The sequence below is a fragment of the Mustela erminea genome, chromosome 16 (assembly GCF_009829155.1).
Source record: "Mustela erminea isolate mMusErm1 chromosome 16, mMusErm1.Pri, whole genome shotgun sequence".
NCBI lineage: Eukaryota > Metazoa > Chordata > Mammalia > Carnivora > Mustelidae > Mustela > Mustela erminea.
The window spans coordinates 43,160,753-43,178,551 of record NC_045629.1 but is presented as its reverse complement, the minus strand read 5'-3'; the positions used below and the strand labels follow the sequence as shown (position 1 = coordinate 43,178,551).

At 42.7% G+C, this 17,799-nt stretch overlaps 1 protein-coding gene across 3 annotated transcripts; it reads right to left on the bottom strand.

Moving 5' to 3' along the window:
- Positions 1–3,515: 3,515 nt before the first annotated feature.
- On the bottom strand, positions 3,516–12,801 carry PDP1 (pyruvate dehyrogenase phosphatase catalytic subunit 1). 3 transcript variants are annotated; one of them, XM_032316288.1, is made up of 3 exons: positions 12,542–12,801; positions 11,697–11,731; positions 3,516–7,600 (listed from the first exon to the last, which is right to left on the bottom strand). In XM_032316288.1, exons 2-3 carry the CDS (start codon positions 11,725–11,727, stop codon positions 5,943–5,945), a joined length of 1,689 nt encoding a protein of 562 aa, XP_032172179.1. In that variant the 5' UTR covers positions 11,728–11,731; positions 12,542–12,801; the 3' UTR covers positions 3,516–5,942. The 3 variants fall into 3 exon arrangements, with proteins under 3 accessions (XP_032172179.1, XP_032172181.1, XP_032172180.1); XM_032316290.1 differs by lacking the exon at positions 11,697–11,731 and having other exon boundaries at positions 12,542–12,800; XM_032316289.1 differs by lacking the exons at positions 11,697–11,731; positions 12,542–12,801 and adding an exon at positions 11,966–12,374.
- Between the last annotated feature and the right edge of the window lie 4,998 nt (positions 12,802–17,799).

Genomic DNA, 17,799 nt, shown 5'->3' with positions numbered 1-17,799 from the left:
ACAATCTTTTGCTTTTTCTGAGGATCTTTGCCTTTGCTTCTCAAAGGGTCACTTGCTTATGGCCACTTGGTAGTCCTCAGGTCTTCTCAGTCCTGAAGAGATCATTCTGGTTCCATAGAGAGGCCCGGCAGCATAATGGCTTAGAGAAGAAGTTAAGCAGCCCAACAGACTAGCCAACACAAGAATTAAATGAGAAATGTATGTGGTATACTTTCCACAGGGCCTGGCACATAGTAAGTGCTAAAGAAACTAGTGTGGTGACTATTAGTACGGCTCAGGCTGCAAGGTCAGCGCGCTTTCTGGTTGTACCCGATGCCATCTTAGTCTCTCTAAGCGAGAGCCACGGGGATCTGACAGGATCACAGGCATGCTCTAGCGATGTCCACTCTCTGGTTACTCGTCTCATGGCTCTATTTCTCCTGACACCAGGACTCAATGATCCAGTCTGTTTTCATCAGGCTAAATTAGGCTGTTTAACCTATGCCCAGATTTGGAACAAGAAAAAATATCGCTAATCAGTCCTTTTGAGCAAACTGTCCATCTAGGCACCACAGAGCCCTTTGCATATGGTCAGTTTCAAAGACTTTTCTTTTTCCATCTTGTCTAATGAGCTGAGACAAAATGGCCATGCTAATGGAAACTGTTTTGCATTTCAACTGCTGCTGTACTGGCATAAAATACACGATTTCATAAAGGTTCGAAAATGTTTGAAATCTTTAGTTCCCTACAATTCAGCTCGTTCCTGCCTTTCCTCTCCTTTGCTTTCATTCCAGTCACTGTTCCAAGATGTCAGAGGATCTCATGCTCCTTGTCCCCATTACCGCCTCTAATCACTACTGAGATTGCTAACACCATTCTCTTCCTTGTCGCTTTTTTTCCCCTCCTCTCAGGTCTCTTGTCAGATTTCCCATTCAACTAGAGCTTTTCTGCCAGAAGGCAGGCCTCCTAGAAAACAACTGCCGGCCAATCACAGTTCCTGTCTCTCAAGGAGACAATCTGAGTAATTATCGCAGGAGAGATAAAATCTTCAGTAGATTCTTCCCGGCTGTTCGTTTTTGTTCAATGTCCATGGTTTGAGCCTTTCTAAAAGGCTAAATGTGATCATGAAATTCCTTGCACTGAAGTGAAATTCAGTTGTACAGTTGGGTCAAGTGTGTGCAGCAGGCCAGTGAATTAAGTATGGCTTAGAAAACCAGAGAAGTGTGAGACTTTAGGGCAAGGTCTTAGATGGGAAACTCTCTCCCCTCCACCCCATGGGATGGTAAGGTGAACCAAGAAGAGATACTCTGTCCTTCTGGGGCTAGGTGCCCAATACCTTCAAACAGCAGCTATAGTTCTTGGTGGGCCCTCAGAAGAACACTTCTCCCATTCTATGTCTATCATATATGGAGTAATGTCTCCATTTACGATCCAGGGTTGGATGGGGAACATTTAACCAAGTTTCCAGGGTTGGATGGGGAACATTTAACCAAGTTTTACTAGGGGATCTAAATTAGCTTTTTGGGCCCAAATGACTCATTTGGCAATTGAGTCTTTGATATCTCTCCCCTTGGATACAGGAAGCCATCTCCGCAGGGGGGCTAAACTTGTACAGGGGCTAATTTGCAATTTGGCACTTTCTTTTAAATATGAGTTCTTTGTAACAGGAAACTAGATCAAGCTTTAGAAATCACTGAATCTTAACTATCAAATGATACTATTAGCTACAGGATTAAATTATATCTCTGCATATGGTTTAAGAACTTCTGATGAATGAAGAACAGAACTTCACCTTAAAGTTCACTCAGGTTGCTGTTGTTTTGATTATCACTAATGCAAAATAAAGTGAAGGCTGAACATCCACTTTATATTCATACTGTGTTGGCTCAAAAAGAGAAAAAAAAACCCTGGGCCCTCCCCTTAAAAAACTGAAAATTCTGGTGGATGAAGAAGATAATTGTTCAAATTATCAAATTAATAATTGTTCAAATTGTTCAAATAAATAATTGTTCAAATAAGTAATTGTTCAAACATTACTAGAAAAATTTAGAACGAGGTGTGCACACATTTTCTGAACCCAAATATTGCTAAATGATCATGCCCAAATTGTATGGGTCCTTAAAATATGTGGACTGGATAACCATTATTAATGGCACACAAAATACACGAATTTTATCATTCTTAATACATTCACTTAAAAGACTTGTAACTTAAGAGCTCTTTAGACAACAGTGCTGTATACTGTTAGGACTCAATCTCAGGTATACATTTTGCCATAAAATCTGGGCAAAGGAGACTTAGTAGGATTAAGCTTGGTTTTCAAAGTCTGAAAGAACAAAGGAAAAGACCTTCCTACTGTAACAAGTCAATTCAGATGCCATTAAGATGTCTTCCTTTACCCAGCTTGTCCAGGACTTGGCTTCTGAAGTTATTATTTTTGAAAAAGGTATGTGAACTACTGAGCAAGGATAATCAAGTTAGCTCCACACTCTTGCTGTACCCAAGGGCAAAGCTAAAAACAACCCAGAATCAGGAATGCGTTTTGACTGATAAACCAAGACCATCAAAAACCAAGGCATAATTTGCCTTTTTCTTACACAACTGTCATTAGCTCAATCACTTAATGAACTTAATTAACTCAACGAAATTCTCAGTAGGAGAGGTACAGAGAGGTCAACAGCAAATGACCAGTCCTTAATACTTTCAAACTTTCAGCATGAAAGACTGCCATCACTTTTTTAAAGGGCAGTTTTTAAAAAAGTCCTCCTGCCTTTGAGGAATAGAACATAAAACTCCCCTGTAACTGTATTTCCCAAGTTAAAGCCACACTTCAACAGGAGTACTTCTGAAAATTGCTAATCTAAAAGTTGGCTTTAGAAAAGGACAGGGAGGGGCTGGCTGCGAACGCCCACTGACAATGGATAAATTGTTATGTATTCATGATAGAATGTTACTTGGTAAGAAGAAGAGACTATGAGTATGCTCAACGACATAAATGAAGCTCAAAAAACTTAACCAAGGAGTACGTATTTTATGATTTCATTTATATGAATTTCTAGAATAAGCAACACTAACCTATGGTAGTGTAACTCAGAACAATAGTTACGTGTGGAAGAACTAGAAAGGGGCATGAGGGAATTTTCCATAACGGAAAAGTTGTGTACCTTTATTGGGGTTGTGGTCACCAAATCCCAAACTATATGTTTAAAATCTGTGCATTTTATTGAATATAAATTATATGTGGTTTTTTTAAAGTACTATTTATCTACTGGATTCCAAAATATAACTACTGTTGTAGAAAGCATCTAATAATCTATTATTAAAAACCAACACAGGGGGCCCCTGGGTGGCTCAGTGGTTAAGCTTCTGCCTTTGGCTGAGGTCATGATCCCAGTCGTGGGACAGAGCCCCATATCAGGGAAGCCTGCTTCTCCCTCTCCAGCTCCCCTGTGCTTGTGTTCCCTCTCTCGCTATCTCTTTCTGTCATACATAAATAAATAAAATCTTTAAAAAAAAGAAAAAAAAAACACAGGCCATTCAGAGAGCAGATATGAAGCTTTAATTCACTGTGGGCATTTCTGTGACCAAGAATATAAACTTTTCACATGTCTTCATACAGATACACCTTTTATAAGACACAGGTTTTTTACCAAGTACTGTGAAACATACCACCATTCCACTTAGTTAAGGGCGTATTATAAATATCATGAGCCACTGATTAAATATAAATACAGAGGTTGATACACATTAGAAAGTTTCCATAATAAAAAAAAGTTTGAGAAAGGCTAAATACCGTGAAAGTTTACATGTGTTCTCCACTTTAAGTCTAAATATCACATCACAGTGACAACCAATTACAGTAAAATCACAACTGCTTTTAGATAGTATATTCAAATTTCTAGCATCCAATTATTTTTATTTCCACAATGTCAACTCCACACTGCATTTTTGTTTCTAGAGAAAAGACCAACTTTTGGACTGCAGACCAAGTTTCTTGTGCAATAACAATTACAATTATTTTGATAGTGATCACTGGAAGCTGAATTTATATATATTGTACTAAAAAGAAACCAGACTATTAAATATGTAATAATATGGAATTCTTCAGTGGCGGTGTTCTAAAGAAATTAAAATAGTAGCCTGAAAATAGGTTTTAATTGCTACAGCAGTCTACATATACTTCAATTAAAAGATGACATCTGTCAAAATATTTTGAAATAAATATATAGTACAGCATTCCCCCTTCCAAAATGCTGCCTAGAAGAAAAGTTCCAAGCTGATTAAGGGAAAAAGTTGGGGTGGGGGGACAACAACTCAGTAAACAAACATTATATGCTGCTCTGAGCAACAATCTGTTTTTCAGCTGAAACAAGTTTTACCGTCAGTTCTACGTTGCTTTAGTGTCCACAGTCCAGAGGAAGTCCTTGAACAGCTAGTTCATACTCTACAGAAATTGGAAGGACTCCTAAAACCCCCCAACTAATTATACATGGGAAAGCTGATCACGTGTTGTCTTAAAATCTATGTAAATATCAAACATAGTCATAGTCATTCTTCTAACAGTGATGCTAGAATAAGTGATGAAAATATATGCACAGCTGTACACAGATCACCATTAAACACAGGACAAACGCCATTTGATGCATATCAAATAAGCTCCCAAAAAGCCAACTTGAATATATTTATTTTCATTTACTTTGATACAGCATTAGAAGGGACTGCATATAATTACAGAGACTGCTGCAAACAATACTTGATGCCACTAAGGGATCTATTAAGCATCAGGCATGCACAATAGTTACCTTTTAAAACTTCTTGTGTATATATCTTAAGATCTCTATTTATAAGCTCTAATATGTTTAAAGCATTTAGTCATTTTTAAACCAAATATTTTAATGGACCTATGTCTACGTGGGGAAAAACAAAAACTCCCTCCCTGGCCTCAATACCCAAAAGTAATATTAACCCTTACTCCCCAATTTGATATTTAAGCTTATTTTATATATGTCAGCCTTGAAATTCCATAAGTGGGAAACATTCTTATCACAACTGAATAGGGAGTATGATTCCCGGGCAGCAGTCTACCCACCACATACAGCATGCCAAGCCTTTCAGGATTCCAAGATAAGCAGGATTGTGCTGTGGCTACAAATGACAAGGATTTTTATTCTGGATCTTTTTATTTCAAACTAAATGAAATAAAATCATTTTATTACTACAAACTAAAAAAAATCTTTTTTTAACCTCAATTTAAGAGTGGACGAAACCAAAAACATTATCATCTCCGAGTGCATGGCAAAGCAGAAAATATCTTGATTACATTACGTAACCAGGGTGGGGAAGGGAGTAGAGTTTGTTTTTCCGTTTAAGAAGCATTCCAGTCAAATAATCACAAAATACTGATGAATTCAGATTGCTTGGTTCTCAGTCATTTATGGCTTAAAGTACTGGATTTGAAAACCACTTCAGGCTAAAATAAATTTTTACAAATAATGCATACATCTAGTATCTAGGAAATCATGCAGTAAATAAACATTCTCATGTGCATTGGAATCTTAGTGATGAAAAGGGTCTGCAGGTGCAAATAGTAGTATTTCTTCCCTTTTACCAAGAGAATACGCCCAGCAAGATCCTGGCTTTGGGCCTATTCAAGATCCTACTTGCCAGGTCATCTTGATTTTCTGAGATTGATAAAAGAAGCCAATGTCACAAAATGTTTTGCCAACGAGGAACTGACTTGCCGCGAGGGCAGGAGCTGTGAGGTCTGAGCTAGGCAGAAGGAGGCTCTTGTGATCCTGTCACCCTGCTGCAAAGTCAATTTGGAGTACTTGACCAGTTAGGGTATCAAATGAGTAAATGCTTAGAATGACCCACTAGAGATGTTTATTATCCTAGTAATTTTTCAAATCTATCTGCCCTTGAAATCTGTTTCATTTGAGAACTGCCAGGGTAAGAGCCACTCACTAGTCTTGGTTTTGATATGCCCCTACAACATGCGAATTGAACTGAACCACAATGATTGTAATGTCGTCTCTGTACATCCGAGCAAGCTCCTCAGGAAGACTAAGCATTTTGGAGAGGCGCTCGTGATCAACAGTCCCAAACTCGTTGTTGCCTACCGCATGACGAATGAGATGGGTTGCTGCATTCTGGTCCTCAAATACCGAGGACATCTTGGCTCTCCTCTCTGTTAAAAGGCCATGCATCTGTCCTAGAGTCACCTTGTAGCCGCCAACAGCTATGGGCTGCTGGTGATGCATGCCAGTCAGGTACTCACCCACAATCCTAACCACATCCTGCCTATGCATCGTCTCCCACAGCCCATCAGTGGCCAACACTAGAAACTTATCCTGTGGCCTCAGTCGGTGGTAAGTTACCTCTGGCTCAGCAGTGAGATAAGGAGGCGTGTAATAATTAGGAGGGATAAACTTGGTATATTCATTGTCATTCAACTGGTCTGGGCCTGATTCTATCACCCTCTTTTGAAGGTCAATGCTCCATTTGAACTTTACATCTCCAAAAGCCCTAAAAGGCATCAGCAAGCCGAGCAGCCGATCCTGTTTCACCACACTCTTGGCCTCATTCTTTGGGTGTTCCAGTTTCAGCCGTTCCAGTTCTCTTTCGTTCTGTGCATTGTGGTCATTGGAGAGAGTGACTGCTGACCAGGAGCCATCCTCTTCCTGCACACCCAGCATGGCTCTGCTATCACCGGTATTGGCCACATGAAGGTCAACACCATCCACGTGGGCCACACAAGCGGTGGCCCCAGAAAATGCCACTCGAAGCACCAGGTAATTGAGGAAAGAATTGGGATCACCAACTTGAGCCTCCAAAGAGATGTCATTGTCAAGCCTCTTGAAAGCGTTAATTAAAGCCTCCTTGACATCGATATCAGTAGACTCCCCAGTGTTGAGGTCTATAAGTTCTTGCCAGTAAGTCCTCAAGCTGTTGAAATACAATTTGGATGCCTCCTTACTGAAGTAATCATTGGGGTGCTTGTGCCACTGGAGAATGGGCAGCAGGGCCCGACCACTCTCTACTGCATTTTCAATCTCTAGCAAAGTCTCATGGGGTAACAAAGAGACAGCAATATAATAGAAGAGTCTCTCACTGACTGCCTGGGAACAAGCGCAGCCTGCATGGCCGTCGAAAACCCCCAAGAGCATCCCTCTGGTCTGCAAGCAGGTGGCTGCGCTTCTCCGGTCCTCGATGGGGGCATTTGCGGGCAGCTGATTGCTGTCAAATCCAAGGACTGAACTGACATTTTTGCCATCAAATTCTGGCACTTTGAAACTGTATTCATTTGCTTTCAGGATGCTGTTGACCTGCGGAGGGGTGAGGTAAAATTTCTGCGGCGTGGAAGCGTATCTCCGTCCTTGAGTGTGCTGCCACCAGCCCTCCTTTGGCCGGCAGAAAGTAGCGTACGCTGGGGGTGGCGTGCATCTCAGGCGGCTCTGTGCCAGGTATGGAGACGAGCAGCACAGATGTCTGTGGTGGCAGTAACACGCGGTGCCATAGATTCGGCTCAGTTCACAGTTCCGGATCAGGGGGAAGAACAGCTGAGTTGGTGCTGGCATGGCATCAGAAAACAGCGGCAGGCTGGAGCTTCTGACGGGGATTCCTAGACAGCAATCACACAGACACGCACAAAGGGAGGAGTTACATTTCACATCACTTCACCTAGCCTTGCTTTTATAACATATATGCAGCAGGTGAGTCTACACACTAAGCCCTGTACTCGGAAGCACTGTATTTCATACGCCTACCATGCCCTGTGCCTACAGGGTATGTTCTGCTAAGCACAATCCTCAGTTATCATGGAGCCAGGACTGGAGCATAGCATTCCTTTTTTCTTTTCTTCATATTTCTTTGTGCAGTGCAGACTGTACAGAATGTACAGTCGATTTGGCTGGGGAAAGCCAAGGAACTGAAGATTACATAACATTATGCAGTGGCAGTCTACCTGGCCAATCACCCTCCTAGAATCCCTTTCTATCCTTAAGAAGGCCCTGGATCTCCCATACTGCTCAGGGACTCCTCCCATCAATGAAAATCCCATTTCTAGAGTTGTGGTCAATTGTTAACATTTGATTACACATGGCTATCACCAAAAAGGTGTTATAACGCATCCCTGACATATATATATGTATATATATTTATGAATTATTTTGTAAGTTACATATATATACCACTGTATTAGTTCACTGTAACATATACAGAAAATTTTACATAATAAATAAAAATAGGAATTCCAGTATTCCCTTCTTGCACACCAGTAGATGGTCTTGCAAACCAAGCTTCTCTAGACCACTGTAACAATCTGGCGAGCTTATGAACATAGGTCTGCTGCCAACCTGCCAAATGATCCTAGAAATGTCAGTTTACCTCTTTGGGCCTCACTTCCCTAGGTTGTAAGTGAACACAGAGAAGCAGATGCTATTGAAGGTCTCTGGGATTCTATGCTTTTATAAGTGTTAGCTGAAGTGAGGCTTTGAAATCAAATGCTGGTTTCTTTTTTTGTTTGTTTGTTTAATTTACTGTACCCTTTGTGATTAAAGAAAAGTTTAAGTATACAAGTAGCTCTAAGACTTTGTTAGTAATGTAAATGCTCTCAGTTCTGGAATTTAATTTACTTGTTAGCATTTTGTCCTGTTAATCAGCCATAAGAGAAAGCTATAGAAATACTATTTTCAACCATTACGGATCCCAAGTAGAATTCAATCCCTAGAAAAATATTTTCTCTTAGATTTAAAAAAAATATATCCATTTGCCTTCAGTAAGCAATAAAGAATAGTGAAATAATAATCTAAGATTTGTATAAAAAAGGAACAAATATTAATCAAGAATAAAAATTATCCTGGGGCACCTGGGTGGCTCAGTGGGTTAAGCCGCTGCCTTCGGCTCGGGTCATGATCCCGGGGTCCTGGGATGGAGCCCCGCATGGAGCTCTCTGCTCGGCCAGGAGCCTGCTTCCTCCTCTCTCTCTGCCTGCCTCTCTGCCTACTTGTGATCTCTGTCTGTCAAATAAATAAATAAATAAAATATTTTTAAAAAAAGAATAAAAATTATCCTATATGACACTGAAAATATTGCCAAATATTTACCTAGAAAATTTTATGAATGTGTATCATTAATCTAGATGATTTATACACACACACAAAAAACCTCTCTTCCTTCTCACTAACATATATTGCCCCTCAATTCTTGAAGAATTGCTTCAAAAAATTCATTTGGCCTATAGCGAAATAGACTTTAGAAATACTTTATTTCTTTTTAAGAATGCTCCATGCTTAGCGTGGAGCCCAACCCGGGGCTTGAACTTAGGACCCTGAGACCAAGACCTGAGCCGAGATCAAGAGTTGGACACCTAACCGAATGAACTACCCAGGTGTCCCAGAAATACTTCAAATAAGGAAACACATGCAGTAAACAAAAAAGAATACAGAAAACCACTTGAATCTTAATATCAGCAATTCTTTCTTACGTTTGAACTCATTATAGGAAGAAGAAAGTACAAATAGCTCAGAGATTGTTAGCTATAAGTTACATTACTTCCAGATACCCTCCTTTAACAAGTAATTGGAGAAGTGAAAGTGGGATGTGGGAGAGTGGAGAAAATCAAACACTTAATAGTAATCAATTCTTGTTTGCTTCTGTAATAAGCACTGCATTAGCCGGGCATACAGAAGAACCCCTTCTGCAAGTGATACAAACTACCATTATTTTAAATGTACTATTTAAGAAGGAATTTGTTTGAAAAAACTGAAGATAAGCATAGGCAACAGGAAGTAATGATTAGAATTCTGGAAATAAGATCAGCAACAAAAGAAGCATTCTGAAATGCAGTTATGAAAAATAGAAATTCCAGAGGAACAGGATCCTATCAAGACTAACCATTTAAATAACTGCACTTCAAACTGAAAGTCATCCAAAGGGTACATGATTGAGCCAGGAGATGTGCTCAGATATTCAGCCACATGACACTGGCTTGCAGACATAAACCATATCTCTTGTTAGATTTGCACGCAGAAAGCACATTAACTCATTCCATGCTTTGTATAAAGATTTTCTATTATTAAAAATATAAAAAGATGCCCATATCTTAAGAGAAATTTTCTCTATAACTTTAGAGAAGTTTGCATTTGTGCTATTTTAAAATTTAAGGCTTTAACAGAAAGAAGAAATGTTTTTTTCTGCATGGAATGTAGACTGAATCAAAGTACTACTATGTGTGTATGTGCACGTGTCTGTATGTGTTTGCAAGGGAGGTTTGGTAGCACGTGTCTGTATGTGTTTGCAAGGGGGGTTTGGTAGATGCGTAACGGCATCTGGTTATATGATATCTAATCAAGGAATAACAAGTCCAAGAAACCTGCACTTTCCTTTAATACTTTGTTTTGACAATTTTTTTGCTTTTGTAGTTGATTGCAAAATGAATGAAAGATTGTGGCAAAAGAACTGATTTGTGCAGCAGATGCTCTGAATAATACATAAATTCAAGCAGCAAGTACTTAAATACTCAGGTAATACATTTTCCTTCAAGGCAAAATTTCTCAAGATTAAAAAAAAAAGTGGAATTTATCAACTGTATCTTTCAGTTATTCAGGAGCTTAGCATATGGACTGAGACTGTATCCCAATTCCCCAACTCCCAAAATGCCTTCAAAAGACAAATTCTTAGAGAATACAGAATTCATGAAAACCCTGCTCTGTGGTTAATAAATATTCTATCACCATCAGTACAAATGACATATTCTCTCCATCAGATCAGATATCCTTAGAAGTCAGAGTACTTCCAAATGCTTTTTTAAACCGTAAGTGAGCCTTCAAAAACTGAGTATCTTTCCGAATATCCTGTGATTCAAAAACAACAAAACCCCACAAAAATCAAAACTTTTGCTGACAACCTCACTAAATTAATTAAGTAAAAAACTCTTGATTAGACAATTAAGGACAGCAACAAGGTACAGTGTTGGTAAACTGGAGCAGTATCATAGTTTCAAGAGATTTCTGACCACAATTTCACTGAAAAGTTCCCAACCCATGATCCAGACTCCGCCACCTTACATGCAGCATCTTAGTCCTGGGCAAATTTGGCCCATGTTACCAATGACTAATAAGAAAAGATGCACTGCAATCCAAAACAGAAGAGAGACCTATCCATTCTTCCTGATGTGCTGGGCAGAGCCTGTGCCAAGAAATGATTCCACTTCATTCAATAAACTCACGGATCATATTAATTAGAAAATGCTGTTAATACTGCACCAACTCCGGGGCTCTTTAGCTTTTAACGCTTTTGGTGTAAATGGAAAAAAAAAAAAAAAAAGAGCTATACTAGTCATTAAACGTGTCAGAACCTCAGTTTATGTAATCCAATTACATTATATATCCTATATAAAGACTTTTCAGTTTCTCAGCATTTTCTGGAAATGCCTAGCCATTTCATAGCTCCCATTATCTATACAAGAATGAAAAAGCGATTTCCCTCAGAAGACCCTAAGCCTCAAGCCAGCACTTGTTTGATTAGTTTCCTTTGTCCCCACCTGAAAATTGCACTCACTAAGGTAATCAAAGCTATCCAGGTCCAGGACCCTTTTGTCCCCTTTTTCTATCTACCTCACCCCTTAATTCCACGCGACCCACCTAGAACCATCCACGCACAAAATCAGTCACCATCCTTCCTGGGTACCCAACGCAGGTAGTTAAGTGAATACCTACCAATTCGTCTGGGCCCGGGACACACACACATTCTCCTGTCATCACAACACGGAGCCGACAACATCCACAACCCGCGCGGACAGCAGCAGCGACAGCAGCACCGGCCCATTGAAAGCAAGGCAGAGATGCTCATTAGAGGAGGCGGCGGCGGGGGAGGCGGGCACAGAGGAGGGGCGAGCTCTCGCTCCAGCCCCGCGAACGGGGCTGGGGGGGAGGGATGGAGCAGGGAGAAAGGGGAGGAGAGAAGGAAACCAACCAAACAAACCCACCCGGCGAGAGAGTCAGGGACGCAGCCCGAGGCGGCTGGAACCCCAAGCCAGCAGAGATGCGCCCCGGGTCCGGCCCCTCCCTCCAGCCCGGGCGCGGAGCCCACCGGCCCCCGACATCCTCCACCTGCTGCCCACCCCGCCCGGCCCACGCTACGCCGGCTTCGGTCCAGAAGCCTAAGGCAGGGTCCACCGCGCAGGTGGGGTCAGCCTGGACCCCGCGGTGCGTACGGGGGACCCTCAGGCAGAGGGCGCCACGCCGCCGCACCTCCCCGGAGCCAGCCCTCCGGCAGGACCCCACGGCGCCCCCGGCGCTGACAGCGGCTGCGGTCGGCCCGCCCCCCAACCGAGTCCGCACGGCTGCCCCTAGGCGCCGCCACGCCCGCCCGCAGCCCCGACGCCCCCGCGCGCACCTAGCGCTCCGGGGCTCGTCCTCCCCACCCCCAGCTCCGGCCGCCACCCTTCGCACGCCGGCGGCCGCCGCTCCCCAGGCGCGCCGGGCAACCCCCTCACAACTTTGGGCGGGTAGCAGGGGATTCCGGACCCGGCGGCTCGGGAATGGGAGCAGGGAATACGAACCGGGCACGCAGGGGAGGAGCCGCTTCTTCCCGACGAGGAGACGGCAGCAGCAGCGGCGGCACCAACCCGTACTCCTTCCAGGCCACCCGGCTTAACTCCCCGGAGTGCGGCCCCAGGCCCCCAGCTGGCCCACTCCCTGCCCCGCCGGGCCGCCACCCTGCCCCGCCCGAACGTCCGGGCCGGAGCACTTCCCGCCTCCGGATTGGCTGCGCAAGGGCGAGTGGGCGGAGAGGAGCAGAGCTGCCCCAGCCCGAGGCGGGGAGGGGGGGGAGGAAGAACAGCGCGCTCCGCGCCAGCTTTGTGACGTCACGGGGGTCAGACAATCCCTTCCATTCCGAGCGAGCCGCTCATTGGTTCCACGGGCCCGCCTCACGTGACCGCGCCGGTAGCAGGGTGGAAGGTGGGGCTTCGAGGCGCTGGGGACCAGCGACCCGCTAGGCGGGGCGGCTTTGAAGCGGCTGACTACGGGCGGGGTAGGGGGGAAGCTTTGGGGCCCGCTCCAGCATCGCCACAAGCTGGGGTCCCCGTGGACTGGCTGCTCCCAGCCGGAGGAGCTCCCGCGAATCCTTGGCACCTCGGCGGGGGACCGGCCAAGTGCCAGGTGGCCAGGCGGCTGAACCTCCTTGCGCTTTCCTGGTGGCTTCGTAGGGATAGGCTGCGGGGACGACTCGACCAGTTGACGACTCAACCCAGCAGGGAACGGAATTCCCACCGTTTCGCCCTAGCCTAAAATATAAGGCACGGCAGTCCCAAAGTATCTATTGCCCCATCCATTTGCATTCTTTTGCAGATTTTAGAAACATGAAGTCAGATAATGTTTTCTGTCGTTTTCTGGACACCTCTCGGGGTCTAGGGAGAGGAAGCCGGTCTAGGAAGTTGTGAGGAGGGATTTCTTTTCCCCGTAGAGTGGGTGTGTGCTCTGAAGGGCTTTGAAATCACTATTGTCTGTCTCGTTTTCCCTGATTACAAGGAAAGACAATGCAGCCTACAGAAGTGGGAGGAGCCCTGGACTTGGGAATCAGAGGACCAACATCCAAGTCATTTCTGCTCCATGAGACTCTGTTTCTGTGAGTTAAAGTTAGGCTTGCGGTGGCTTTGGCGTTCTGTGATTAAGCAGAAGACAGCCTGAGGGCTTGTTCGTTTGTCTCTATCAGCACATATCCCCTGTTTATGGGAACTCAGTCATTGATAGTGGCCTCTAAAAGCTTCCTTGGAGATGACAGCAAGTTGATCATTGCACTTACCCTGCCTAGTGTTAAAGTTTACTTTGATTTCTTAAGCATATCTGGTTACTAGCCAACAAAGTTCATAAAGTGATGTCAGTTCGATATAAAAACCGCATGTCAATAGCATTGTGGAGTTCTATTTCTATTAGTCTTGCGTTATTTGATTTGTATGTAGTAAAGAAAAAACTTTATATACACGAAACAGTGCCAAGAACAGGTTTTTCATAATTCCCGGATGTTTTCAGCTGCCTCCTCTAGTCTCTAAATAAATTAGAGGAGAACTTTTTTGTTTGGCTCCAACCTGCCCACAAAACTCTTGTAGCTGCTCTAAGTAGACTTCATCCGCATTTAGACTGCCCATCTGCCTCACTTCCCCCTTTCTTTTTTACTTCTCAAATGAGCTTCTCATAATTTTGTAAGCATTCTTCAACATCCTTTTCCCTACTAGTATATGATATTTTTTATCTGTTTTTTTCTTGGTTCATAGATACAGTAGAATGTGGTTTAGCATAGTGAGTAAGAACAGATCTAGAAGCAGGCTGCCTGGATTCCAGCCTCAGCTCTGCAGCTTACTATGTGATCTTGGGCAACTTTGTTCTGGCTCAGCTCTCTCATGTGTAAGATAGGAATAAAAATAGTAATAACACAGGGTTGTATTACGTAGACCAATATAAATATATATTTTGTTAAAGAAAGTACACAGCAGGTCGTAAAGGCTATGTAAGTATTAGCTATTATTGGTACAAGTATCTGGCTCAGTCTGTAGAGCATGTGACTCTTGATCCTGGGGTTGTGAGTTCGAGCTGCACACTGAGTGTAGAGGTTACTTAAAAATAAAATTTTAGAAACTATTAGCTATTAATATTGTCGACATGTGTCCAGATAAGTGTGCCTCTTTTCAATTTAGGACTCCTGAAGAGTGAGAGATCTAGATTCTTAAATGCCATATGTTCTTAGTTCTTAGATACTGAGAAGTCATTAATAGACTGCAAAGTCTTGGAACCTTAGGATATCAGTTTAATATCCGTGAATTACATACTAAGAAGTCATTAATAGACTGCAAAGTCTTAGAATCTTAGGATATCAGTTTAATATCCGTGAGGACTGTCACTACCTCTTAGCCCCTACTTTGTAGACATGGTGACCAGTTAACTGAAGGTAAGAGTAGATATTTACAAGTTTCTGCCTAAGGTCTCAGAAGTGAAGTTTATACTAGGCTTGTCTGTTGTCTTTAAACTTTTTCCCGATGACTGCAAAAGTAATGAGACTCCAGAATGTATCCATCCGTATCAATGACCTTTTCAAGTTGTTACCTTGGTTACATATATTCCACACCAACATTGCCATGATTCAGAGCACTTTTAAAATTGCCTTTTCAAATTGTTTTTGTCTCCACAGGAAGTTCCACTTGTTTTACTATAACTAGCACCTTGGTTTTTAAACCCAAATAGCATTGATTTCCCTCTTCTTGCTATTCTTAGTTGTAAATGACCTGCTATTTCTGAAAATGACACGCATTCTCAAAAAAAAAAAAAAAAGTATTTGCCACCACTAAATATAGTCAAAAGAATTTGTCGTGAGTATTGAAGGCAATGTCAAGGTATTTCTGAAATCAAAATAAAGCCTCCCCAAAGTAATGGCCAGGAAATAAATTTGTTTAGAGATGCAAGTTTTGTTTTCTTGCTGCAAAGTTGTAGGACTCAGGGGTGTTTTATAAATAAAGTCATAGTGTCGCAGAGGAATCAACTACCTGTACCATTGAGGGGGATTGTTGAGTATCTCAACCTTGTCTCCTCTCTGCCTTGATCTTCTTCCTGTCTCTAGGTCTCGGTTTAGCCACTCGGACTCGTTTCAAAAGTGCTGTTTGTTATCCCATGATCATCTGACCAGGCAAGGGCAAGTCCTTGAGTGTGCTGCTCTGACCCCACAGACTGTTTTAGCCACCAGAACACCTGTTGGCACTTGGACGTTGGAAGGCATAGAAATGAAGCTCTGTGACAGTTCTGGGTTGTCCTGGCTGGCAGAGAGGAAGGGTTCAAAAATAGTCTGGTACCAAAGAAAGGGCTGTGCAAAAAAGACTTATTTTGTCCACACACATGCTTTCTGTGATACCAGTAATGTAACAACAGTTCTTGAATGAGATCCTTGACACTTATTTTGTTGCCCTAGAATAAATCTGGAAAAGAGCAAGTGCTGAACCAGATTGGCCTGTTGTTCTTGTGGATGGATGCTCAAGCCCTTGGGGGTATTGGAGGTTAACTGTGACAACATGGAGATGGTCCAGCAGAGTCTCCGTGGTACCAATCAGGGAGCTTAAAATAGACCTGCATGTGGGTGGGAGATACTGTCTGCCCCCTGGCTAGTGACTTACCTTTGCCTTTGCCAAAATCAACAATCAGGGAAGATTGTTGTCCTCTTTTAAGTCCTCCCTCCCTCCAGATCTCCCTCTCCCCACCAGATCTTGAATAGGAAATCAGCAAGTGTTTACAGAGTGCTTAAGCAATAGGTATCTCTTTTATCACCATCCCAGGGTTTCTTCTTTGAGATTATCTGGAGTTATGCAGGGAGATCGACAAATCACCTGTAAGAAAGACACACAATATGTATTGTAGCTCATGTCTTGTGGACTAGGGGCTGTTTAAAAGTGCTTTCACATTTGTCTCATTTAATATTTTAAAACTAATTTGTTGTCATCAGAATTCATGAAGCAATAGTATCTTTGAGGGGGAAAAAAAAAAAGCTTCATTCTCTTGCAAAACTAGGGACTAAAGTCTCCTGACCAGTAGGCAAGAAGTTTCTGTGCATTAATTTAACATAACAAAGAATATGAAAAGTGGGTATCTGCGGTTGCTTAATTAGAGAGTCAGGTGCTGTAGGAAGAAGTCTGAGTTCTGGGGACCTGAGTGGCACATCTTTCAACAACCCCTGTTAGTGGTGGGGGGTGTCTTAGAATGCTAAGTTTGACATGCGTGCAGACAATTGGTATTGTCTAGCCATCAGACGATCTGGCAAACTGATTTTTCATTCAGTTTAAGTCTATAGATGGATTCCCCAGAGCACAGAGGGTGAAAGGTGGAGGAAGGGTTTGAGGGGAACTGAGACACTGGGGTGGGTCTAGAGCACTTTATACAACAGATGCTGATTCTGGGTGTCTTTGAAGCAGGTTAGGCTAGTCTGCAGACTTCGGGAGAAGCCCCAACTCTATGCACTCAAAAATCGTAGCTGCTAATTTGCACACTTCTTAAAAGCTATAATTCTTTGCTTTTCTGTACCCCTTAACTACTAGAATGTAAGCCTCTCAAGGGCAGGGACCATGTCTCTTTTACGCACCAGTAAAAACCCACGGCTTGGCATATAGTTAGAACTAACAGGTAGTGAGTGCTTAATTTTACCTTGTTCTAACTGCACCGTCTCATCATAGCCTCATAACACTCATATAGGGTAGGTGTTATCATTCATTCCATGTCTCAAGAGAAGAAAATGAGTCTCAACTAGGGCACTTTGCTTCGGGTTACAGAAGTAGAAAGTAGTAGAAACATGTATCCCAGAGCTTGCTCTCTTAAGTACCATCACCCATAATAGATGCTCAATAATGCATGAATGAACTCATTTCTTTTTTTTTTTTTTTTAAGATTTTATTTACTTATTTGAGGGGGAGAGAGAGAGCATAAGAGTGGACAAGGTCAGAGGAAGAAGCAGACTCCCTGTGGAGCTGGGAGCCCAATGTGGGACTCAATCCCAGAACTCTGGGATCATGACCTCAGCCAAAGGCAGTCACTTAACCAACTGAGCCACCCAAGGTACCCTAATGAACTCATTTCAAATGAAGAAGAAAGTGGCATGTTGCAACAGATGAATATATTGTGATAAAGAACTGAAGAAAGCTTCACATTTCCATTATGGATTTGAGGTCAAACTATGTATTTGCAGAATTTTCACCCATGCTTGTGTCTGTGACCAGCAATATATTCTGTACGGCTCAGTGTATCACCACCTCTGAGTGGCCCCAGCTGTGGCTAGCAAAGCGTATTT

Bases quoted from the DNA above. Each gene is read 5' to 3' on its own strand.
- PDP1 (XM_032316288.1), bottom strand. From the start codon at position 11,727: ATGTGTGTGTGTCCCGGGCCCAGACGAATTG. The intron at 7,601-11,696 runs GTAGGTATTCAC...ATTGCTGTCTAG, and splicing joins TCCCGGGCCCAGACGAATTG to GAATCCCCGTCAGAAGCTCC.